Source organism: Rhipicephalus microplus, chromosome 7, assembly GCF_043290135.1.
Source record: "Rhipicephalus microplus isolate Deutch F79 chromosome 7, USDA_Rmic, whole genome shotgun sequence".
Taxonomy (NCBI): domain Eukaryota; kingdom Metazoa; phylum Arthropoda; class Arachnida; order Ixodida; family Ixodidae; genus Rhipicephalus; species Rhipicephalus microplus.
In genome coordinates, this window is record NC_134706.1 from 28,716,156 (window position 1) to 28,743,199 (window position 27,044).

At 48.7% G+C, this 27,044-nt stretch overlaps 1 protein-coding gene across 1 annotated transcript in view; it reads left to right on the forward strand.

Moving 5' to 3' along the window:
* LOC119180339 (pre-mRNA splicing regulator USH1G) overlaps window positions 1-22,212 on the forward strand; it is a 156,564-nt gene extending 134,352 nt beyond the window's left edge. Inside the window, exons 4-5 of the mRNA XM_037431521.2 lie at window positions 14,923-15,144; window positions 18,960-22,212. Of these exons, the coding sequence (XP_037287418.2) occupies window positions 14,923-15,144; window positions 18,960-19,688 (951 nt within the window). The 3' untranslated portion in view covers window positions 19,689-22,212. The remainder of the gene's footprint in view (window positions 1-14,922; window positions 15,145-18,959) is intronic.
* The last annotated feature ends 4,832 nt before the right edge of the window (window positions 22,213-27,044 follow it).

Below are 27,044 nucleotides of genomic sequence, written 5' to 3' on the forward strand. Positions count from 1 at the left end.
GCGGTTTTCTCGTTTTCGGTAGAAGGTATTCAAAATCTGTAAATTATTGCGTTCTGCGAATTCTACCAGTAGCTCTCCTCTGGCGTTTCTAGTACCGATGCCATAATCTCCTACTGCCTGGTCTCCAGCCTGCTTCTTCCCTACCTTTGCCGTAAAGTCGCCCATCACTATAGTATACTGTGTTTTTACCTTACTCATTGCCGATTCCACGTCTTCATAGAAGCTTTCAACTGAAGCGTCATCATGGCTGGATGTAGGCGCGTAAGCCTGTACTACCTTCATCTTGTATCTTTTATTCAGTTTAATTACGATACCTACCACCCTTTCATTAATGCTATAGTATTCCTCTATGTTGCCAGCTATGTTTCTGTGAATTAGGAACCCCACTCTCAGTTCTCTTCTGTCTGCCGAGCCCCTGTAGCAAAGGACGTGCCCATTCTGTAGCACTGTATAGGCTTGATTTGTCCTCCTAACCTCACTGAGCCCTATTATATCCCATTTAACACCCTCTAGCTCCTCGAATAGTACAGCTAGACTTCCCTCACTAGATAAGGTTCTAGCGTTAAACGTTGCCAAGTTCAGATTCCAATGGCGGCCTGTCCGGATCCAGAGATTCTTAGCACCCTCTGCTGCGTTGCAGATCTGACCGCCGCCGTGGTCAGTTGCTTCGCAGCTGCTGGGGACTGAGGGCCGTGAGTTATTTGACGTAAGCATGTGGGAGGTAGTGGCCAGATACTGCACCAGGGTGGCCAATCCTTCTCTGGTGAGGGAGTGCGTTCTCGGCGGTGTTTGCCGGTGAGGCCGCACCCCAGGCCTCTTAATGCAGTTCCATCAACACGCGGATTTTTTTAAATCCGGTTGGGAACTGCGCGGTACCGGGATTTCAACCACGGACCTCTTGCATGCGAGGCGGATGCTCTAACCAATACGCCATCGCCGCCCGCATGCAAGAGGTCCATGGTTCAAACCCCGGTGCCGCGCAGTTCCCAACCGGAAAAAAAATCCGCGTGTTGATGGAACTGCATTAAGAGGCCTGAGGTGCGGCCTCACCGGTAACCACCGCCGGGAACGCACTTCCTCACCAGAGAAGGATTGGCCACCCTGGTGCAGTATCTGGCCACTACCTCCCACATGCATATATATATATATATATATATATATATATATATATATATATGGGTGCGCGAAAGAAACAGAATTGGCACGTACTTTAACCAGTCATATCCGGTCACGTGCTGTCTAGTCAGAATCATTGATCGAGAGGTCCAATTGGGAATCATTGTAGCGGCCGCTGTCACCACCCTCCCAAAGCGCATCGTCTTTGATTCTGTTGGGCGCGTTCGAATGTCTCACAATATTTAAGCTCTTCTCGACAGTGTTGGGAGAAACTAGGTCACATGACACGGTGATACCGGAGGACCTATATAAGCGTTCCCACATAATTGAACAGCCATTCCTTAACGGCAGCAAACTTGTATTAGCATGCGCACACTATTCTGCTTTCTCGGATACCGATCGCGCCGATCGTCACATGAACTTCGCGCAGAAGTGCATGGCTGCGGCACGGTTCTCGCTTTTTTCGGCAAGCTTTAAGACAGGGAGCTTGAATTTCGTCGTATGTATATTTACTGTAGCCCATCGCAAGGGAACGGTGAAAACGCAACGGACGGTGTGCGAAACCTAAATCTCCGATATCGACCAAACGTCCGTTGTACGGCGGACTCTGAGAACGAGGAGAACAGTTGGTGGGACAGGTCCTCGCAAGCCTCCGGTGCAGAAAGTTGTCCGTGTCGTGACACGAGTGTGCATTCTGACGGTTGGGAAGATTAAGGAACGCTCGGCGCTGCTCGAGTGTTTGCTTCCCTTTCTGTCTTCCCATCTCGCGATTTCGTGCCGACCGGTTGTGCCCCCGCGATCTCCGACGACAGCGCAGCTCTGGCTGACCAGCTCGCACTATACGCCTTCTCCTGACGCCGTGAAGCTCTCGCTGAGTGGGGCCCCGTCCTCGGACTCCTTCGACCATGTCCCCATCTTTCTCTATCTTTACTTATGTGTGTGGGTGTCCTCATCTCTATCCCTATCCCTTTTAAACCCTCATTATCCGCTTCCTTCGTGAGCCACTGTTCAGGTGTCGCACTCATATGCAGACAGTTACGGGGCTCACTTCTATCTTCTTTTATCTCTTTTAGGAATTACTTACACACACCAGCGACCTTCGGGTAAAGTATTCTAGGGAGTCTAGTTCGGTCGGAGGGATTCCTCGGAAGACACTCGCTAGCTGTTTGACTGCGCTCGCTTGCACGGCGCGCCCCTCCAAAGCATCCAAAGGTCCAAAGTGTCTTCGTGCACGCGTCAGCGAGCTGGCTTGGGCGGGTCGGGCCCAAGGAGCTTTAAAAAAGAAACGGTGGAGTGGAAATGCTTGTCCATAAGTGAAGCCGTGCCAACAGTAAGGTGGCGGCTGCGGCAGCCATCCTACTAGGGCCATGAGGAGCTGTTGACGTTCGGCGATTGAGAAAGGGAAGTTTATTGTACACTTAACTTGTACATTCACAAACGAAACATCGAAAACAAGTAAAGACAGTGTACACATCTTACAAATGAGCACCAAAATCTGATTGATGACTGGATATACAAATGTTACTAGTCAAACGAAAATTAAAATGAATCAAGTTAATGGCACTTTACAGGATAACACTTATGCATGCGTACTAGAGTGGGTGCGTGGCTAGTACGGGACAACTGGAAACTTCAGCTGTCCCTCTCTTACTTTGAAGAAACGCGTGTGCCATCGTCGAAGGAAAGCCTCTTCGCCGTGCGTTTCCAGCTGCTGATCTAGGTAGTTCCACACAATGAGGCGCATTAGGCGTCTCTATGCGGCTTGTGCCGTATTTCCACTAAACAGCGTCGCAGCCACAGTACGTACAAGGTTACTGTAAAGACCAGTCTTGCAAACAGCCCACGTTCTGTTCTCATGCGTGCCGTGCGAAAGCCAAAGAGGCGATTGAGAAGAAGCGTATTCTTCGCACGCCCAACGAGTTTAACGTAACAGCCTTTTAGGGTCAGATAGTGCTTAAAGTACGTCCTTGTGTTATGTACTAGTTTTCTTTAGTAAGCCTCGAATTCAAGGCAAATTTTATGGGAGATTAAGTCACCTATATTTGTCTCTGTGGATTATTTCTTCGGAAACAACTATTCTTTAAATTTATAATTAACGTAGCATTTATATTAACAAGTCAAAGCCTGTGTGCTCAGATTTGGGCGCACGTTAAAGAACCCCAGGTGGTCTAAATTTCCGGAGCCCTCCACTACGGCGTCTCTCATAATCATATAGTGGTTTTGGGAGGTTAAACCCCACATATCAATCAATCAACAAGTCAAAGCCACTTGATCTCTAAGTGGGCACCGCCAGAAAACAGCATGTTTCTAAGCTATTTGGAGGGCGAAAGGCTTCACTAATCCTGGCAAAGCATTGCGGGAGCTTACACTCCAGCCATTTTTTAGGGGCGAAGCTCCTTAAAGCAGCACCCGTTCGTCCCTCGTAGTAGTGCGTAACATGTCTTACGCTTTGACCTGCAAGGTGGTGCCGGTGGGAGATTTCTCCTGTGCGTTGTTGAACAATAAAAAAATTCGCAGCGTGCACGTTAACTAAAAGCCGAATTCTCCTGTCTCTCATTCCCTATTAGCAGCCATTGGCATGTACATTGAGCACTATGTGACAAGAAAGGGTTGCTTCGTTATACTCGCTGGGCGTAACCTCCTTCGTTTTAGAAATGTTTAGCGAGCGTTGGGCCACGGGGCCATGAATACAGCGAACTAGTATATACCATGAACTCGAGGTGGTTAAAGGTCGGAAGTAGACACGAAGCGCAAGCCGTAAGAAAGTATGCCTGTGCCACCTTTCGTTTAGTCCTTGGAATGTCCGCTGGATGGCGGTGCTTCTATATGGGGAATATATGATGAAAAGATGCAGGATAGTGGTACTTGGAGTGTTGACTAGATGGACGAACGGGCACACAGACAGATGCATGCACGGACGCATGGATGGCTGCACAGACGGATGAACGCATGAACGGACGCAGGGGTGGATGCATGGACGAACGCAGGTACGGACGCGCGAACAGACGCACGCACGTACGGGTGGATGGACGCGTGGACGGTCACACAAACGGACGCATGGACGGACGGAAGCAAGAACGAATGGACAGACGGACGCTTCCCCTTACTGTCCATAATTCACCCCGTGGATATGCTGCCCTTTTTTAACCTCCTAGTTCGAACCGCGCAAAATATGCGAGTAAATATCTTTCTGCTGGATAAATAATACGGGTGCGCAAATTATTCGAGTAAATACGGTGCGCATATTAGGAGTTAAAGGTTCGTTGTTGCTGCATAGACAGCTGCGTTCAGCTGAACAGTGATTTCCGACTCCCTGACGAAATTCACCATGACTTTCGAGTTTCTGATTTATAAACCAGAGACACAGACTTGTGTATATATGGTGACGTGAGCTACCAGAGTATTTGACAGTTTGCGTAACATAGCACTCTCTGGGATCTACGCAGCGACGCACCTAGTGTCTGCGGGATGGTTTTTTTGTTCCCCCATATTAGAGTACGAAGTACTATAAATCGTGTAACATTTATTCTAAACACAAAATATCAAATTTCGTCGACCATTTTACCGGGCCCTCCTTACTGCCAAAACAGCCATTATACACAATGCTGGCTGATGGTAGAGTAGAAATTACTGTAACGTGTTTGTACTATTTCTAAACGTACCTTTAGGATCCACAATGCTAAATGATCTCTCGGAAAGTATTTGACGTCACTAAGATGAGTAAATGCTACGGGATGGAGTGTTTATGGGTATTTTCTCTGGGAAGGCATAGCGATGGCTGTATGCGCACCCTTCAACCCGCCTTTGTCATTTTCTTGTGCTGCCCTCTGCCGTTTTGGTCGGGGCTGAAACAACCGGCATTGCCACGAGTATACCACAAGCAAAGCCTTCGAGGTGAGACGTTTTGCAACTTTTCCGCTATAGAGGCAGGGCCGTCATTTACGACCAGGTGGCGCCTGACCATAAAAACCCGGGGCGTCGCAGAAAAGGCCGAGTTATCGTCAGGTTGCAGCCGACTATTGGGCGCGAGGACATACCACCGTGTGGAGGCGTCCCGCAGCTGCCTTCGCGTCTTCTCTTTTTATCATCATTTCCTTCTACTTCACTCAACAAAATTTGTGAAATACTGCAGCAGCTTCTTCCCTGGCTCTACGATGCGCTAAATGACTGCCCTGGAAAAGTTTTACGCTTCTCGTTAATGCCTGACTACCGGTGGTGGTGGTGGTGGTAAACATTTATTAAGAAAAGCACAGAGAGTTGCACTACAAATGCACTTGGGTGGTATCCTTATTCCAGAAGTCCACTGGAGGTCATCGCTGCTCGGGCGCGGGCCAGCAGGGAGCGCTGAGCGTCCCGGCTGGAGCAGCCGAGCAGGAACTCCTCCCAAGGCTCTCTTGTGGGTAGGCGGAAGGGGGATGAAAAAGGAAGAGGTATAGCTGGGCATACTGCAATTATGTGGTACGTGTCGGCCAGCACCCCACAGTGCGCACAGTAGCCGTGTATACCCGGCATGAAATGCTGGGCGGCTGCAGGACACAAGAAGGTGTTCGTCTGCAAGCGTCTCAGAAATCGCTCGTCCGCTTTAGAGAGACCCTGTGCATGTTCTGGGTAAAGACGGCACGAGTTTCGATAGTAATCAAGGATTTCGCGGTACTGCATAAGAACTGAAGTGCCTGGGAGAGACGCGGGGTCGAAAGAGGTAACGGCCCGGGAGAGAGAAACGCAGGCAGCGGCATGAGCCGCTTCGTTACCGGGGAGACCCGCGTGTCCAGGAGACCATACTATGCGGATGGAGTGAGGTTCAAAGCGCCATGAGGCAGCCTGGAGAAGGTCGGCGGCCAGGGGAGCTATGATACCTTGCAGGTATCGGGAACAGGCGATGCGCGAGTCAGGGATGATCACTCTTGCTGAGCGGTGAGAGGCTGCCAAAGCGATGGCTACCTCTTCGGCCCGAGTTGAATCAGGTGAGCGGAAAGAGATGCAGTCAACGTGGTGACCTTCGGATATCACTGCGGCCGTAAAGTGTCCCGAGGAGGTCGGGCCTGAGACATCTACGTAGAAGACACCAGGAGTGTTGGAGTATCGAGTATGGAGAAGTTGTGTTCGGGCTAAGAGTCTGCCTGTATTTTGACTGGGATCCATGTTGCGAGGAAGAGGCTCGACCCAAAGTTTGCCGCTACAGCTCCGGAACGGAGAAATCGGGTGGTGGAGTAGGGATCGGGTTCAGTGACAGCCTGTCCAGAAAGTGGCGTCCATGAACCGTCTGGGACAGGTGGTTAATTTGATTGGTGCGATGAGCCTCCCGCAACTCGGCATACGGATTGTGCACACCCAAGGCCGCAAAGCGGCGATTGGAGGTAGCGATGGGGAGGCCTAGTGCTCGCTTATTTATAAACCGATCGGAGCAGTGCGTCCAACTGGTTCTCGCGGTGGCGACGCAAGCGAAGGTATGGGGTAGCGTAGAGGACTCAGCTGGTTACAAACGCGTGAGCCAAGTCAAGGGAGTGCCGACCGCGAAGGCCGCCACGTTTGGTGGAGACCCGCCGAATCATACGGCTAACCTGCTCACTAGTGCGCCGAAGACGCGCAATGGTGGAGCCAGGGTTCACAGTAGTAGAGATGTAGAGGCCCAATATGCGGAGTTCTGCGACAACCGGTATGGGGCCATATGGCAGAGATATCTGAGGTGGCGGTAGAGATGATACCGAGAGAAGAGATGATTTGGTAGGGGAACACTCCAGTCCGCATAATGAGGCGTAAGTGTCCACAATAAGTGCCGCTCGCTGTATGCGGTCTTCAATTTCTGCAGGGAAGCCCCAATTGGTCCAGATAGTGATGTCATCCGCGTATAGAGCGTACTGTATGCCTTCGACCTGAGCGAGGAGCGCAGGAAGTTTGAGCATGGCCAAATTGAAAAGGATGGGCAATAGAACCGCTCCCTGTGGTTTACCGCAGGTGCCTAATGTATATGGACCATGTTCGGCAGAGTCGATGCGGATGAAAGCGGTGCGATGTGAAAGGAATGACCTAATGTACCGGAAAGCTTTCGAGCCACAGTTCGTGCCGTTAAGATTGGTAAGGATGATGATATGCTTTACATTGTCGAAGGCACCCCGGAGATCGAGGGCTGGGATGGCTTTGTCATTGTGGCACATCGTAGTAGGTACAATGACGTCGTGCTGGAGTTGGAGAAGGACATCCTGCCCAGACAGATGGGGGCGAAACCCGAACATCGAGTCACCAAAGACGTCCTTCCTTTCCAGACATGCGGGCAGGCGGTCGCGGATTATGGTCTCCATAAGTTTGGCCATGCAAGAGGTGAGCGAGATGGGTCGCAACGCCTCAGTGCTGACAGGCTTGCCTGGTTTGGGAATGAATGTGATCACTGAAGTGGTCCATTCCAGGGGTAAGGGTTCACCGTCCCATACTGCGTTCATCAAATGTAAGAGCGAGAGTTGTGCGGAATCGGGAAGGTTGGCTAATAGAGTGACTGTAATGTCATCCCTACCTGGTGCATTACCTCGCTTCATTTTAGCTAACGCCGCCCGAAGATCAAGGAGCGTGAAGGGGGCATCAATTTCTGAGTTGGGGAGCCCGGAGTAGACGTACTCGGAGCCCGTGGGGTCAGTCGTACGACAGAGATAGCGGTCGCAGAGGTCGTTTGCGAGTTGGTTCGTCGGGCCCTGGTAGGCATAGTAAGCGTGGCGAAGCAGGCGTCGTGTTTTGCCACGTGTGGTAGAGGGAACCAAGAGGCTCCGAAGTAGTGGCCATGTATTTTTTGAGCTCATCTGGCCTGCAGCCTTCACGCAGGCATCGACTCAATTTGCATCCGCAAGCTGGGCAGAGTAGGCAGCAGCCTCCGAGGTAAGCATTTCTATGCGGGAGCGAAGCTTACGATTTAGCTTAGATCGTCGCCACCGGCGGGTAAGGCTGTGGCGTGCATCCCAAAGGTGGAGGAGGTGGGGATCCACTGCAGGGGCTGATGTGGAAGTGGGTATGTGTTTGGTGTATGATTGCTGTGTATGGAGGGCGTATGATGCCCACGCCTGGTAGTCCTCTGGGGAGGAGAGCAAGGGGAAAGGCTTAGTGCGAACAGCTGACCAGTCCGTGATTCGGGCTTGGCCCCAGATTTGGTGCATTTTCCGCGCCGGGAAGGCGATCTTCAGCAGAAAATGATCACTGCCAAGAGTGTCATCGAGGTTTTCCCACGTAGCCGGTAAAATGTTACGCGTGAGTGAGAGGTCTGGACATGTATCGCGTGTCACCGAATTTCTCATACGCGTGGGATGCGCTGGGTCAGTGAGCAGTGTGAAACCAAGAGTGGATGATTCCGTCCGCGAGGCTTTTCAAAGTGGTATCCCCAGTGTGGGCTAGGAGCATTGAAGTCTCAGACCACCACCAAGGGTTGCCGAGCCGCCGCTTGGAGAGCCCTGTAGAAGAGTTCCGCGAAAGTGTCCCGCTGTACATGTTGGGGACAGTACACATTAAGAATATGAATTGATGGAGTACCTCGTTTCTGGGAAAGAACGGAGGTCATGCAGTAATCGTAGGGGAGGTCTAGGTCTAGATCGACCTGAACAGCCGTATATGTTTTGTGAACAAGTAGACTAGTGGTAGTGCCGCCTGTATAGGAGCAGTAGCTGGAGAGGGTAGGGTTTGAACCGCATTTTTGAAGGGCGATGACGGCAGGAAGAGAGCCCCGAGATTGAAGGAAGAGCAGAAGATGTGCACGCTTTCGCCTGTTCCCGAATTCCCTGCAGTTCCATTGGTAGCGGGAGCTAGTCAAGCTGTTTTAGTGCAGCTTTTACTCCCGCCATCCTTCATGTTGTACCAGACATGAAAATAAAGATTCAATTCAATTCAATTCAATTATTTCGAATTGAGATGATAGTGAAGATGTAAATGACGGAGTCGCCATGATGAAAATCTAAAGTTTTATGGCTCATCATCCATGCCCTGCCCCTAACTTTGCAGAGTTGGAAGGAGGACGGAAGCTGGATTGAAAGCCGCTGAAGAGAAACCGGCAACTTTGCGTCGACGTGGGACAGAATTGCTGTCCGTAGAGGCCGAGCGTGAGCGAGTTTTGGTGCGAAACTGGGTGACAGCCCAAGCCTGAACCGCCTGAACCACTTCAGCTACCATGCTTTGAACATTATTGGTAGACATGTGGCAGAGAACAGCATTTTCGAGGCGACTAATGTGGTCCTCCACTGGTAAGGTTTGGTCTATAGAAGGAATGCTCTGAGTTGCCCCCTGAGCTGGAGGGGCAGCCGACGCCGTCGTCGGGGGAGTGGTATCACTATGACAGGGGGGGGGGGGGGGGCGTAGCAGGATGGTCAAGTTTAGGGGTGGTGGGTTCAACCAATGGGGTAGTAGTGGGAGGCCCTGCCAATTTCTGCTGTTGCAGTTCGAGAGCTGCCACCTGCTTAGTGAGAGCTGCGATTTGTTTGCCGCTGAAGAAACGCATTCTCTTTTCGTAGAGTGGAGAGCTCTACAGAAGAAGGGAGAAGGGAGGGAAGGAGAGGCTGAGGAGCATTCATCCCTGCCCGGCTGCTTACCTGAGGTGATCCCGTGACAAGTGGCGGGTAGTGAATTGAGGTGACCGGCTGCTATGGCCACTTGAATGAAAACTACGGGGGGGGGGGGGGGCGAGCGTGCCTCCTCTGTAAAACATGGCAACTCATTGCATGTCGAATTGTAGTAAACGGGTATTGACGGTGAAGAAACTTATCTTTGCTACAAGAAATACGCGCAACCGCGCTACTTCATTCATTGTATACGTTTGCGTCTAAAGAGGGGCCGCGGTTGACGCGACAAGCATGCGCAAAACACATTTTTCTTTGGCGCACATAACCCTACGAAGCGCAGCGCAAGTGGATTCCGCGCTGCTTTGCGTGAAGCATCGCAGCATTCTTACAACATCCGCATGCAGCCGCAACCTTTACGTGATCATTGCGGGCAAACGCTATAGAATCACGCACGCGCGTGCCTCATTCAGAGTTGTAACTTTTCTCTGCGGCACGGTTCTATCATAGAGAAATATACTATGTAAAGTATATATACTACGTAAGTATATATAAAGGCCACTGGAGCCTTTATGATTTTATTAATTTGTGCAATTTCCCGTATCCGCTCTACATCATCTCCCGCTGAGGACATTTAATGCCTTACAACAGAAAACAGTAAAGTATGACTATAAAGCGTTGTCTTTCTGTATTTGTTTTGCACAAAGAGGCACATTCATGTGGTTTAGATGTACTGTACATTAATTGATTGATTGATATGTGGGGTTTAACGTCCCAAAACCACCATATGATTTTGAGAGACGCCGTAGTGGAGGGCTCCGGAAGTTTCGACCACCTGGGATTCTTTAACGTGCACCCAAACCTGAGCACAAGGGCCTACAACATTTCCGCCTCCATCGGAAATGCAGCCGCCGCAGCAGTCGGGATTTGATCCCGCGACCTGCGGGTCAGCAGCCGAGTACCTTAGCCACTAGACTACCGCGTCGGGGCGATGTACTCTACATGTATTCCCTGTACATGTATGTACTGTACATGTATTCCCGTGTGTAGCTTAGTGGTTAAGACACTCGCTTTCGGAGCATGAGCTAGGTGACGAGTTCAAATCTCAGCATTGGAAAGAAAACTTTTTGGTACTTTATTTGTGCTGAAGACATTATCGGCTCTGACCAGCCACTCGTGGCGCTGAAAGCAGTGCAGTAGCTGGGCCGCAGGGCTCTACGGGAGTGTCTGCTCTTTATATAAGTATGTTTCTCTATGGTCCTATAGTATTTATTGCGCAAAACTTCTGTGGTGGTCACACGTTGCACATTCGATTGCCATCGAGCCGCACATGGGTGAAAATTATGAATGATTGGCCCAGGTCCAGCGCTTCTATAAAGGGGTAAATCATGATTTTAAAAAAATGCGATCAACCAGCCGTATCTTTTTGTGCCCTTGAATGTGCACGCTGCGGGGTCTTGCACACCGTGATCTAAACGGCAATTTCATGTTTCAGTAAAATTGCCAATGCCTAGTTTCTTTTCTTTCTTTTACAGCATCATTCATAAGGTGTGTTATATTTGGCGGCAGCTCTTAGAATATGAATCAGTTCTCGAAGCTGACCACGTTCTCGCCTGTAGATCAAAACAACATTGAGAGGAAGCGACAGTGGCTATGGGTCCACTCTACAGCCTACTCATTTAAAAAAGGGAGGGCTGACAGCGCGGAGTGCAACGACTGCGCCGTCGATGACACTATTGAACACATGTTACTGCCCGGCATACACAAACGAGAGGCTTCACCTGCGCAGTCTCTTAAATCATCTGGACAGAAGCGATTTCACCGTCGAGAAAGTATTGGGACCATGGTGCACTGCCCATCCAATTTCCGAAAGGCAACGAAAGCACTGTTGCATTTTCTCAAAGACACCGGCCTGCTTCGTCGTTTGTGATGGTGAAACGCGTCGGCCCAGTCAGTGACCTTTTCTCTTCTCCTCTATAACTTTCCTTTCCCCTCTCCCCTTCCCCAGTGCAGGGTAGCCTGCCGGGGATCAGCCCTAGTTAACCTCCCTGCCTTTCTCCTTATATTCTCTCTCTACGGACGTAATCTATAAGCAAGGAATTAAACCCGTGAGCTGAAGTCGCGGACGGCAGGGGCGTTGGCGGAATTTTTTTTGGATGGGGAACCCCTTTGAATAGGGTTGGGTCTGGGCAGGCAGAGGTGGTATACTATTGTTTTGTGCGCATATACTATGGTAATTGTTTTTTATTGGGGGGGGGGGGGGCACGGGTTTGGCGTGCCAGCTCTTAGCTACGCCCCTGGCGGATGGAAACCCGTGTGGTCGGGTACACACACGTGGATGGACAAGGGGGGAGGAGGATGGTGGCGCAGACTGTGGTAAAGGTTACCTTGGCAATAGAAGTAAGCTTTAGCAAAGACTGGAGTGGCACATGTATGATGTGAGAAAGAAGGTTTCGTCTAACGCCCTGGCCGGACACGCAGAAGCAACTGACCACGAACTAGACCGAAATATGGTGAAAATAGCGAAAATAAAGGGAAAAGAATTGGACTTTCGTGCTAGCTATCTTGACTCTCTGACAATTCAGATAACGGCACCCGTTTTTAAATTTAATAACGGTAACTTCCCCCCGCGTTTGCACTCTTACGTCCTATTTTAAAATATACGTAATCGGACTGTTTGCACAGCCATTTTTCGATGTGAACAAGGGTCCCGTGTGGAAACTGAAACGATCTGCTTTTATGTGAACATTCCTGGTCCGATCTCACTTTAACCTCGTGGGCGCGAAATAACCACAACAAAGAAAGAGAGAGGTGATATTGGCGCAGCCAGCGGCCTTGACAGTGGCATCGCATACACAGCAAACTGTGGCACGCCGCCGGTAACTTTTACTGCGGCTTTTTGCATAGTGTACTTTGCTAATGTCTACGCACCTGAAGTCAGAGCAATACAACGCTGTTAAAAAAAAAAGAAAACACCGCGAAGTTGCGATTAAAAACGACGCATCCAACCACCAGATCTCCTTCGCGAGAGCGAGGCGAGATCACGTGATCCAACCCTCACGTCATAGCGATTGCAGCACTCGCGCCTCAAGTGGTGGGCCTCGCGCCCAATAGCAGGTAAGTATTCGTCGTGAGAAGGATGGGCATGCGAACATAGCCACGGGAGAGGAGTTCGGCAACGGACTCACTCGCTGGATTTCGTGCTGACCGGTTGTGCCCCGGCACTGCGTCATGCTCCCGACCGGGTTGCAGAAATTAGGTGCCTTTTCTCATCTTCTAACCACTACCACCCACCGGTTGTGCCCCCGCGGTCTCCGACGACAGCGCAGCTCTGGCTGACTGGGCTCGCCCTACGCCATCTCCTTACGCCGACAAGAGCTCTCAACGAGTAATGCACCGTCCCCGGACTCCCGCGATCGTGTCCATCTTTCCCATTTCCTCTTTACTTCCGTCGATCGCTGTCCCTGCGCCCCGCTCTCTCCTTCCTCTCTTTATATATACCTTTTAATCCTATCCTTTAAATCCCTCCTTACCCCCATCCCTTGGAAGCTACTGTTGAGGTGTCGCACTCTGATGCGGACAGTTACGGGGCTCACTTTTCTCTTCTTTTCCTTTTAAGAATCACATAAGAAACGATGAAATAAGAGATGCGCACGTTAAAGAACCCCAGGTGGTGGAAATTTCCGGCGCCCTCCACTATGGCGTCTCTCATAATCATGTGGTGGTTTTGGGACGTTAAACCCCACATGTCAATCAATCAAATCAGAGATGCGAGAACGTGGTTACCCCACCTTGTTATAGAAGGGATGGCAGTTCGTGCTTGATCGAGAACTATCGAAAACGCATGACACGGGCGAGGCCCGTGACTTTGGACGTCCTAACGAATTGGACTCTATGAACGGGGTGGGCAACCAGTCCTGCTGTCTCATAGGCTAGTTAAACGTAGTCACGTGTTTGCCAACAGTGCGCACCAATTGCCCATTTGTAAAGCGGCAAAGAGAGTGAGTGAGAGAGAGACTGCGAGATGCTACGTTCGTTTCTTAACCATAGACGGTGAGATCTGACTGGACACAGTTTCACCAGGTAATAGCTTCAAGGAGTCCACAGTTGTCTGGTACTTGTAGATGGAACGGAAAAGTCGCATGTTTGCGAGATACTGTTACGCCTGAGAGTCCAGACCGAACGTCATTGCCTCTGCAAAGGAAATCTGTGTCAAGGCCAGCGAGCTAGCCCGCCTGACGCCATCATCTCAACGACGTCATCTTACCCGGCGGCGCAGGTGTGTCTTACGCAACGCACGGCGAGCTCCCTCAACCCACAGGCTCGATAGCAGCTCGATGATGCAAGCGGCACCATCTATTCTGGCGAGTCTTACACAACGCGTGGCAGCACCACTCGTCTATGGGTGCAACCCAGCGGCGGTTCCTGACAGGAGGAATCTGACATCACGGCCAACGGCGCTTCTGATTGGACGGTTGTGACATAAGGCCTCACCCGAGGCTTATAAAAACAGCCAAGCGGCGCGTCGCCAGCAGCCGACGTATGCGTCAGAGAGAAAACATCTCGGCTCTTCAAGTGTCTAAGCTGTCGGCCCCAGAGCCGAATATGTAACACCTCTATTTCTATGCTGTCCATAAACCTTGCTTCAACTCACCGTCCTCTTGTCCGCTCGTCTATCAGCTCTGCGCAGAAGCTGCCGCGAGCTGGGAAACGCGCTACTCAACAACCTTGGCGGCCCGTGACCTCGGCGCACTACGGAACAGTGTCGGCGGCGGTGCGAGTCGTAACAGTACCAAGGCAGAGCAAGATGACAAGGAGATGGATGGCCGCCTGAATTGGTGCATTCAGACAATGTCAATCAATCAATCAATCAATCAATCAATGAAACCAATCACCACAAGTTCAGGAAACCCTGACTGTGGACTAATTAGTGAAACATGATCAAGTTTCTTTGCGCCGATGCTCTGTGTGTCCTTTAAGGCCGGGTTTCGTACGTTTTGTAAATTCGCACAAAAAATTTTGTCAGAATCAATCAGTTAGTCACTGTTAATGAAAGCCTGATCATGAAATTCTCGCAAAGAAAGTTTAGCAGACTCAATCAAATCAATCACTGTTAATGAAAACCTAATCATAGGTTTACATATGTAGTTAGTTAAACATGATCAGCTTTCTTTGCGCTAATGTTCCGTCTTTTCACACAGTATCCAGTACGTTCTGCAGTTTTACGCCGAGAAAGTTCATCTCGATCAATTAATCAATGAATGAACCATCTTTGATGCAGGTGGAGCTGCTCGTCGAGGCCAACAACGGCGTGCACAGCGCGCTCATTCCGCTCCACGTGGGCGACGGTCGGGGCACCCTGCAGCCGACGCGGGCGCCCAAGTTCTCGGACATGGTCAGCACGGGCACCTCGACCACCGTCTCGAGTCGCAAGGGCCTCGGTGCAGTCTCCAAGAAGGTGCACCTGCGCAAGCAGAACACCGACCCCGGCGAATTCAACAAGGCACGTCTCTATGGCTCCGCGCGTTCACCAAACACGGCCTATAACTATTGCGCTGAAGTCCTCACCACACCCACCTGTTGCAGCACCTCGGGGCGTGGTTTTTGAGAACGAAGCTCGTTATAGTGAGACCTGGTCGGTTGTCGATCGTCAATACATCTGACGAACCCCACAGTGTTCCCTTATTGTACAATAGAAGGCGCTGTCCCATAGAGATGCATGCAAAGTGCAGTCGGATGACGATATACTAGATGGCGATGTATGCATTCTGTGTCATCTCAATTTCTCGTCTCGTGTCCGAGACGGCACTGGCCCATAAACATGCGTAAAATATGGTGGTTTGGCGAAGGCACGCTAGACGGCGTTGGCAGTGCAGCTCCTCTGCAGACTACGTGTGGGAATATTGTAATAGAACAGAAGGCAGCAGAAAGGGGGTGGTATTGGGACATTCATTCATAAAACTACAGACTGGCAAAGGGTCAAGCAGCAGTGCAAGGAACATTTATGGCTGAAAGGGAAGTAGCAGGGCAAATGACACTCCTTAGTTTCGTGTACTTGTGGACGGGAGCAAAGGCCAGAGAGGAAAACCAGGCAATGGTAGAGTGTATATCAAATGACATTCAGGAGTTAGGAGGAGAGTGCGAGATAATTATACTAGGACATATGAATGCGCACATAGAAGATATAGATGAGTAAATTGACCGGACAGGCAAAATGATCGTGGATATGTGTGAAAGGCTTGATTTGATCATTTGCAACAGTACTGAGAAGTGTGAAGGGCAAATAACATGGGAGGTAGGAAGGCTGTTGTCGACGATAGATAACGCACTGATGTCATATAGGATGTATGATAAGCTCAGGGGAATGCACATAGATGAAGGTGGCTCCAGAAGTCTGGGTAGTGATCACAAACGTATCAAGCTAAGTTTTGGAAGAGCAGTGAAAGTGGGAAGGAGAGAAGATGAGCAACTACAGGAAAATTTTTATTCGAACACAGGCCCCTGTGGCTAGCACTGTGGATATCAAGGGAGTGTACGATAGCGTGGTTCAAGAGGAATTGTGGGGAATACTGGACACACTAGGCGTGGAAGATGTAGTCACTAATCTTTTAAAGGATATCTATAAAGGTAACAAGGTAGTTATAAAGTGGGAAAAACAGGTATCCAAGTCTGTAGAGGTAAAACGGGGGCTTAGGCAGGGGTGTCCTCTGTCACCCTTATTATTCATGATGTACCTACAAGGATTAGAGGCCAAATTAGAGAAAAGTAGACTGGGCTTCAACCTCTCTTTCATCAAACAAGGAAAACTCATTGAACAGGCACTACCAGCATTGATGTACGCAGATGATATAGTGCTAATGGCCGACAACGAGGAAGATTTGTAGAGATTGCTGGACATCTGTGGTAATGAAGGAGATAGGTTAGAATTCAGATTCAGTAAGGAAAAATCAGCAGTCATGATTTTTAATGACAATGAAGGCAGTGAGCTTAGAATACAGGAGGTCACGCTAGAGATAACAGATAAATACAAATATCTGTGCATATGGATAAGCAATGGGGCCCAGTACCTAAGGGAACACGAAACATACCTAATGACTAAAGGTAACAGGAATGCAGTGGTAATGAAAAACAGGGCACTGTGGAATTACAATAGGTATGATGTTGTGAGAGGAATATGGAAAGGGGTGATGGTTCCTGGTCTGACGTTCGGCAATGCAGTCTTGTGCATGAGATCAGAAGTTCAAGCAAGATTAGAAATTAAGCAACGTGGAATAGGTAGGCTTGCTTTAGGAGCTCACAGGAATACACCAAATCAGGGAGTACAAGGTGATATGGGATGGACATCATTTCAGGGCAGGGAAGCTAGCAGCAAGATAAATTTTGAGAAGCGATTGAGAAAAATGGGGGAGGAGCATTGGGCTAGGAAGGTTTTCAGCTACTTGTACATGAAGAATGTCGATACAAAATGGAGGAAGCGAACCAGGAAATTGACTGGTAAATACTTAAAAAACAGCAGGTGGCCAAACCAAAAAGAACTATCGGTTAAGAAGAAAGTGAAGGAAACGGAGACTGACATGTGGAGAATGGGCATGATTAAGAAGTCTGCACTAGAGATCTATCGAACTTTTAAGCAGGAAAATGCCAAGTAAAGGATCCATGATAATACTCGGGGTAATTCTCTACTGTTTGAGGCCAGGACGGGAGTACTGCGAACCAAGACATATCGGGCCAAATACGAAGGGGTAGACACAGTATGCAGTGCGTGTGGAGAGGAAGAAGAAATTGCCGAACACTTGATAATGTTCTGTAAAGGGCTTCACCCTTTAGTTCAGGATGATGGCGCAGAGTTTTTCAAAGCACTGGGGTTTAGGGACCGGGAGGGCAAAATAGACTTTAAGTGGGTAGACTTAACTAGAAGGAGGTTATCTGATTGGTGGCTAAAGTCAAGGCACGAGTGAAAATTGAACCCTTCACTGCAAATTACGAATCCTCAAACTCACTTTTTAAAGAAAAAAAATTAATCTAGTTTTTGGTTCATTAAGTATTACGACTTGGTGGCACTAGCCACCGCCCGATCTAAAGGGTACAGCCATATCCATCCATCCATCCATTCTCTCCGATTGGCTGCTGCGTGGGGTTGCGCCGGGTGGGGAGCTGTCACTCCCCGAATAGGCGCTGTACGAGTGCGCTTGTCAAATCGTGCATGGACTAAGAGGGGCGCCGGGTGCAGAAGGCTGCTGCAGCTCGTGCTCGTTGGCCAAACCCCACCACGGACAGGAGAACATGCATAGATGTTGTTCATAGCAATAGAAAGTTCATTCATAGCAATAGAAAGGCACAGTACTCATGTGTGGTGTGTCTTCTTTCTCCCTTGTCTCAGTCGTGCTATGCTTTCTTATTGCTATAACTATTGTAAATATGCCGTGGGCTTGATATCTAAAACAATGTTTAACTGTATTCTTCAAGTACGAAGTTGGGAAGTGCAGGAAAACGACTTTCTAGGTGGCTCGCCGGAACTGGGCCGATATCGGCACAACAGTGGTAAACATTGGCCGAAGTAATAGTCTTACATTGAACTCGTATGAACGAAAGAAGGAGGATTTGAAGGGCTCGTTTTTTTTTGTTAAGCACGACGTTAGTCATGACTAATGGACAGGAAAACCTACGGGGGATGGCATTTTTAGCAACTATGATGCAAATGCGAATAAAGAAAAGTGGACGGAAAGATATCACTTGCCGCTGGCAAGGAGCGAACCTACGACAATTTGTGTATTATTTATATTTTTAAATCGTGTTTAAGTCTCGCAAGAAAAAAACGCTTTGTCGCACAGCTTAGCTGGAGAACTTTGAAGCTGTACATAGAGTCGCTCATTTCACAGTATTTCATGCGCACCAAAATGACTTTTCAGAATTACCTAGTGTATGTTATTCATCGCCACTGTATTCTATGCTGCTTACGAAATACGTAAAGGTAGTTGAAGCTGAGAACCGGCGCAGCATTCACAGCTACTAGTGTGCATTTCGCGGCCTTTTGCGTGTATACTCCTTCATCAGACACTATGGCTGGTACGCTTTCTATTGCACTAAAGAAGGCTATAGACTACTGGGAACTTTTTTAAAGCTTGGTTAATGTCTTGTTTGTCTGAGAGATCACAGGGTTGTTAAGCGTGGCTTGAGCAGAATGAACCTGATAACGTATACGGACCACGAGTAATACACGCGGCTGTGGGAAATACGTGTCCCTTGCATTGTTCGTTCGATGTGTCTTTGCGTGGCGCTTAAAACAACTCTGTCGACTCGTAATTCGAACCGACGCAGGTACGAACCCTGGACAACGATGGCAAGAAGTCGATCCGGTCGCTGACAGGCCTCCAGCGGGACGCCGAGGTCGTCTTCGTGCCCAAGGGCACGGCTGAGGAGCCCCTGCTCTCCCCAGCCTCGCGACCGGGTCTTCCGGACTTTCTCAAGGATGGCTCGGCACTGGGCGATCTCTCGCGGGCCATCAGCGAACCGGACCTGGGCGCACACCCGGACTCCGGTCTTGGCGAGGACGAGCCGACCACGGGTTCCAGCATGTTCGAGCGCCCGGGCTTCGGCAGCGTCGCGTTTCGCAACTCCATCTCGGGCACGCTGCTGTCCCTGCCTTCGTGTCGCATCGACGACGAAGAGGTGGGCAGCATCGCCTTGCCCTGCGGGAGCGTCGTCGACTCCATCGGCTCTGCAGGCAGTCTGGCCCAGAGGCAGAGCGTCCTGCCCTGGGAAGACGTCGAGGACGTATACTACGAGGAAGACGAAGAGGACGAAGAGGAAGACGGCGGCGGGACCCCACCGGCGATCGTGGTGTTCCTGGCGGCTCACGGACTGGCTGAGTACGTGGACCTCTTTTCGAGGGAGAAGGTGGACCTGGATGCCCTGACGCTACTGGGTGAGGAAGACCTCAAGACCATGGGCGTGCCCCTGGGTCCCCGGAAGAAGCTGCTCAGGGCGGTCGAGCAGAGACGGGTTGCCTTCGAGGATCCTGGAGAAGTGGCCGACTCGAGGCTGTAGAGGTTGACGTCGTGATCCAGAGAGACCAGACAGAGGACCCAAGAGATGTGCCTTGAAGAAGACTTACTTCTCGTCGACTGTCGTGTGATCGTTGTGCGTGTGTGTGATGTGTGCCAGCTTCTGAGAGTGGTTCCGAACCGCTGGATTCTGAGAGGCAAATGAACAACCATTTTTGTTTTTTTCTTTACTGTCCTGTATTTGAATCGGCTTGGAAACGAACTCGTTCTTTTTATTTAAGTTTCCAGGATACCATCAAAGACCGCAGAAGATGTGTTCTGTTGGCAGAAACTGCTGCATGCTTGTGAAATGGTATTAGGAGCCATGGGTGCATCTTGGTGATGAACTGGCAAAGCGATGAGATGCTGGCTACCTGTTATACGTTCATTTTAGACACACAGAAAAAGAACAGGACAAATAAAGAGAAGGTGCAGGACAGGCACTGATGCAGCTTGTTCTGCACCTTCTGTTCTTTTTTGTCTTTTAGGGATGTTAAAATGAACGTCTTGGTGGTGCCCGACCTTTTCACAAATCCATGTTGTAGACTGAAAGAGCGAGTATGCAATGGAGCCTAATAGAGGGCTCAAGATGTAAACCTCACTAGTGACCCAAGAGTCCTGGAATGCCAGACTTTAATTTTTTTGCTGTGAAAGAAGTTACAATGTCTGGGACCTGCTCTCTCTCGTATGAATAGCCACTTGCAATTACTTAAAAAAAGCTCTTGTCATTTGAGGCAGCTTGGACACGTTGCTTTGTTCCACGCCTGTTCTAAACAAACGTCTGTTTTTTGTTCACAGGTACAGTAACGTTTGTAACTCCAGAACACACAGTACATGTGCACGCTTCAAAGAGTTTTCGTAGTTCAGGGAGTTTCCTTTTTTTTTTTCTTATACTCGAGGAAAGATCTTAGTCAAGATGATTTCAGAATACTGCAGGAAGCTAGAAATCGTACATGTGTGCTTGCAAGTGGGTGTTGTAGACTTGGCGAAAATAAAGGCATATGGAGGGCTAGACTTAGGTTTACTGTAGGCACGACATTCGCTTCGCTACAAGTTGCGCAAAGCAGGATGACACGCTTGACTGAGAGCACAAACTGGCACATTCAATGCTTGTATGCGGCATCCATCTTTGGACGGGGTGCTTCGGGTCAGCTAATAATCGACACAACATTCATCCTGTCCACAGAGGCTTGCTCAGGATTCTATTCAGCAGGGAAGCATGTTCCTTTGTTAATTAAGTCCTAAAAAACACAAGCTTTGCCAGGAATGCAAAAATGAAAGTGATGCATTGACTTGTTTCTCACAGCCTATCTGGGAGTGAGTGGGAGCTAAACAGATCTTTGAATTCAATATCAGGGCTGCTCAGCTCACAATATGGCAAAAAGCCTGTCCTTAAACAATGATGGTTCAGATCCCAGTGAGTAAATGTTTGTGGCAGACATGGCACCTACACTTCTTGGAAGCCCCAGAGTGCGCTCACCAACAATTAGGTATAAAGTTAATATGCTTTCTATACGGAGAAAGTCTAGCTAGGTTGTTAAACAAACTAGCAACCTGTCATGCCGGCTGATGTGAGGGATTATGTGTGCTTTCCGTAAATGTGGGTGCCAGTCTAGAACAGTCTGGTCTATTGACCATTTCACAGGAATAATACGAGAAGGCTGGCTAGTTAGTTTGGCTGCACACTGAAACTTTTGCGCACACAACAAGAAGAAAAAAAAATGAAAGATTCACAAGGACCAACTCAGTCCTTGAACACTGTCCGTGTGCGCTGGTCCTTGTGAACCTTTCGTGTCCGTGAAAAGGTCTATAGTTCCGAGTAGAATCAATTCGAAATCTATTTCACCACACACGATTTTCGCAAAGAAGTGTTTCTAGAAATGTTACGCACCTATAGCTTTAAACATGCACTGGGCGTTGTTGCACTATTTATGGCAAGGAGATGTGGCTCTTTTAAAAGAAAATAACAGTCCAGTCTATCATGTAAATTGCCAGAAAAGACACGCATGATAGTGTTCAATGGGAGAACTGGGAGGCACTGACATATTTGCCAAAAAGGTGTCCTTGAAATCGCAGCCTGTCACGCGATGAGTCGGAGGTTATATTCCTTCTACGGTATGCTGTGGCTTGGATTGAACTGCACAGTCATTCATGAAGTCACAGACCGCGAGTGTCATTAAACCGGGTCTACAAGTGGTTATTGACTTTCATAGGATAACGAAGAGTGCAGTATGTTCATCTATCAGAAACTTGGCAAGGCTTCTTAGAGTATCATGAATTAATGAAATGGTTAAGATATCGTGGAAACTTTGACATTGCTGTGACGTCGCGAGCCACCTAATATGCCTCGTCTTCTCTCCTTTAGAAAAACTCTGTTGCCCTCAAAATGAACAGGCTTACTGCATTTGTCACTCTGACCCCCAGATATTTTTTTTATGGTAGACACACGTCATTGAGTGGCATACGCTGAAGAAGGGCCGTCAGTTGTCCGCGACCTTTTGAGACGCCAAATAAATAAATGAACCAAATATGTGACTTGTTTCTTCCTGGAAAATCGCCTACACGTTAGCGACAATGGAAAGAAAATTAGGTGAGTTAGCAATTATCATTATTGTTAGCCTGACTACACTTACAACAGAAAAAGGCCTCTCCCGTGTTCCACCAGTCGACTCGGTCGTGTGCTTGCTGCTGTCAATTTATACCCGCAAACTTCCTAATCTCATCTGCCCACCTAACTTTCTGTCTCCCGTTCACCCGCTTGCCTTCTCTTGGAATCCAGTCTGTGATCTTTGGTGACCATCCGTCATCTTGCCTTTGCGCTGCATGCCCTTCCCATGACCATTACTTCTTCTCACAGCAATTATTTAAGCAATAATGATATGCAAAACTGGAACAGAAGTGAATATTTATATTCAGCATGCATGTAACAATGTTGCAGTTCGTCAACAAATGTTACTATAATATTTGTGGTTCATTTTCCCCAAGCCACCATATGATTATGAGAGACTTCATAGTGGAGGAATCTGGATATTTCGACCACATGGGGTTCTTTAATGTGCACCTTAATCTGAGCACAAGAGCCTACACCATGCTCGCCTCCATTGAAAATGCAGCCGCCGCTTCCGGGATTTGATCCCGTGACCTGCGGGTCAGCAGCTCAGTGCCTTAGCCACTGGACCACCGTGGCGGATCGTCAACAAAGGTTATAATAAAAAAACAAGTCTTTCGATTTGACTTTTGGGGCTGAATATTCTTAGCCAACACCCACGTGACCTCACCAAGGTTGCTCACCAACAGACGCAGAAAGGCGTGGAGGTGTCCTGACGTTATGTCGGGCCATATAGAACTGTCTAGCGGGCAGCATGTTGACCGCGAGCCACCGGTTGCTGACTTTTGCTTTCAATGACGGAGACATAATAAAATCAACGAGGTAAGTAGTGGAGAAGCACAAAAGATTAAAAACACTGCATGCAGAGCCACGTTCGTATTAGAATGTGAGTTTACGAATAAAAGCCCATTTTCTGGTTAACCTCCCGGCCTTTCCCTCATTTTATTCTCTCTCTCTTACGAATATAACCGAGGAGCCTACCCACAATGAGTTTAGGATCAACCTTGACGATGGGCCTGCCACACTTTTAAAGATTACAGGGTCTCTCGCGCATTCGCCTAAGGCGTGTCAAAGGTGAAAAACCATCCTGATTTTCTTCTCGTCTTCGACCTCCCTTTCCTGGAACGTCACGTCCAGGCCATGCGTGACGTTATCGCTCAAGTCACGTGATCTTACCGCATGTGACGGCGAACGGAGGTTTTGCTAGCGTTTTTTTTTTTTTTTATCCTAGCCGTGGCCTCCAGAGATTATCTCCGGCAGCCGGAGTTAATCTCGGAGGCCACTTTTTGGACATGAAATTTCATGCTTCGCTCAATAGTTAAAGCCTTTGGAGCATGAGGAACTGGGCTCGAAATTTATGGCTGTGATGAAAGTTTCTTTATTGCGATAGCGAATATATGAAGACTCTCGCTGGTTTCTTTTTTTGCCGTCGCCGTAATGTCTCGCATAACGTCTAGATTGATGACATACCCTCCTCGAATCGTATGTTCTACCACTGGTAAAAGCACGTCAGCGGCTGTTCTGAGCGCAGCTGACGAAAAAAATCAAACGAGCCTGCCCATCTCCGTCGCTCGAAAAGCGAATGCAATAACACACCTGGCTCAGTAGACCTGATATCGAAGCGCGAGGGACTGGGTTTGAATCTATATGGCTGTAAGAATATTTCTTGCTGTGTTGCAGGCAAACACCCATACATGTTCAGAAGTATTCGAGCCGAGAAAGCGTAGGTGCTCAGCTAAGTTGTTAAAGCAGTCAAATTTGGAACGTGAGGGACTGCGTTCGAATCTCACTGCTGCTATGACAGTTTCTCGCTCGGTAAATATAAAACACTCGTATGGTTCAGAAGCTTGTTTGCTTTCGTTGAGCCTTACCGTAAGTGATAATGGGCTCCATTTTTAAAACTCCTTTAAAGCATATATTGCGGTGAATTCAATGCATTAGGGAAACCTCCAACTCTTAAGCAGCATGACACTAAAATGTTCACCCGTCTGATTTTCAATAGGTAGGTTATGATCGGCAAGCTTTTCCTGATGCGTTGACTTCACTGCAATAGATCTCAAAAGCAGAAAAAAAAGTTATGTCCCTCATCACCCTCGATAAGGGTCAAATTTTGCCTGACGTTAAACCTTGGAGCGATGCGTCATCTATGCGCACTTTCTGAATTAAGAGTTCCCCTTGTACGTTGGCTTCACTGCACAAACAGCCTAAAACTGTCAAAAAAATTTAGCCCCTTATCACACCTGATAAGGCCCAACTTTTGTCTGACGTCACACCTTGCAGTAATGCACCATCTACGCGCACTTTCTGAATTAAAAGTTACCCTGGTACGTTGGCTTCACCACACGAGTGGCCGAAAACGGTCGAAAAACTTTAGCCCCTTATCACACCTGATAAGGCTCAACTTTTGTCTGACGTCACACCTTGCAGTCATGCACCATCTACGCGCACTTTATGAATTAAAAGTTCCCTAGTACGTTGGCTTCACCGTAGGAATGGCCGAAAGCGGCCGAAAAAGTTTAGCCTCTTATCACACCTGATAAGGCGCAACTTTTGTCTGACGTCACACCTTGCAGTCATGCACCATCTACGCGCACTTTATGAATTAAAAGTTCCCTAGTACGTTGGCTTCACCACACGAGTGGCCGAAAACGGTCGAAAAAGTTTAGCTCCTTATCACACCTGATAAGGCTCAACTTTTGTCTGACGTCACACCTTGCAGTCATGCACCATCTAAGCGCACTTTCCGAATTAAAAGTTCCCCTGGTACGTTGGCTTCACCGCATGAATGGCGAAAACGGTCGGAAACATTTAGCCCCCTATCACACCTGATAAGGCTAAGCTCTTTCGCCTGCTTTTGGCCTTTGTTGCAGTGAAGCCAGCATACCAAGGGGCCATCATACCAATGTGCCATCTAGCGCGCGTAGATGGCACATTGTTGCAAGTTGTGACGTCAAACAAAAGTTGACCCTTATCAGGTGTGATAAGAGGCTAAACTTTTTCGACCGCTTTCGGCCATTCCTACGGTGAAGCCAACGTACCAGGGGAACTTTTAGTTCAGAAAGTGCGCGTAGATGGTGCATCACAGCGAGGTGTGACGTCAGACAAAAGTTGCGCCTTATCAGGTGTGATAAGGGGCTAAAGTTTTTCGGCCGTTTTCGGCCATTCCTACGGTGAATCCAACGTGCCAGGGAACTTTTAATTCATAAAGTGCGCGTAGATGGTGCATCACTGCGAGGTGTGACGTCAGAAAAAAGTTGCGCCTTATCAGGTGTGATAAGAGGCTAAACATTTTCGACGTTTTCGGCCATTCGTGCGATGAAGCCAACCTACCAGGGGAACTTTTAAATCTGAAAGTGCGCGTAGATGGTGCATGACTGCGAGGTGTGACGTCAGACAAAAGTTGCGCCTTATCAGGTGTGATAAGGGGCTAAAGTTTTTCGGCCGTTTTCGGCCATTCCTACGGTGAATCCAACGTGCCAGGGAACTTTTAATTCATAAAGTGCGCGTAGATGGTGCATCACTGCGATGTGTGACGTCAGAAAAAAGTTGCGCCTTATCAGGTGTGATAAGAGGCTAAACATTTTCGACGTTTTCGGCCATTCGTGCGATGAAGCCAACCTACCAGGGGAACTTTTAAATCTGAAAGTGCGCGTAGATGGTGCATGACTGCGAGGTGTGACGTCAGACAAAAGTTGCACCTTATCAGGTGTGATAAGAGGCTAAACTTTTTCGGCCGCTTTCGGCCATTCCTACGGTGAAGCCAACGTACTAGGGAACTTTTAATTCATAAAGTGCGCGTAGATGGTGCATGACTGCAAGGTGTGACGTCAGACAAAAGTTGCGCCTTATCAGGTGTGATAAGAGGCTAAACTTTTTCGGCCGCTTTCGGCCATTCCTACGGTGAAGCCAACGTACTAGGGAACTTTTAATTCATAAAGTGCGCGTAGATGGTGCATGACTGCAAGGTGTGACGTCAGACAAAAGTTGAGCCTTATCAGGTGTGATAAGGGGCTAAAGTTTTTCGACCGTTTTCGGCCACTCGTGTGGTGAAGCCAACGTACCAGGGTAACTTTTAATTCGGAAAGTGCGCGTAGATGGTGAATCACTGCGAGGTGTGACATCAGACAAAAGTGGGGCCTTATCAAGTGTGATAAGGGGCCCAACTTTTTCGACCGTTTCCTGCCATTCGTGCGGTGAAGCCAATGTACCAGGGGAACTTTTAATTCATAAAGTGCGCGTAGATGGTGCATCACTGCGAGGTGTAACGTCAGACAAAAGTTGAGCCTTATCAGGTGTGATAAGAGGCCAAACTTTTTCGACCGTTTTCGGCCTTTCGTGCGGTGAAGCCAACGTACCAGGGGAACTTTTAATTCGGAAAGTTCACATAGATGGCGCATCGCTACAAGGTGTGACGTCAGACAAAAGTTTAGCCTTATCGAGTGTGATAAGGGGCAGAACTTTTTCGACCGTGTTTTGGCCATTTGTGTGGTGAAGACAACGTACCAGGGGAACTTCTAACTCGAAAAGTGCGCACATATTGTAGTCGTAGCAGTGGAATTGGAACCTAGCCTTCACGCGTCGAAGGCGACCGCTTTAACCAGTAAGCTACCTACGATGTAGCGCTTTTCTGTGCGTGTGCATTTGAACCGCATAAATGAGTCTTACCGACAAAAAAAAAAAGCTTCAGTCGCCGCAGTGGGATTCGAACCTTTGTCCCTCACGTTCTGAATGCGGGCGCTCGAACCACTGAGC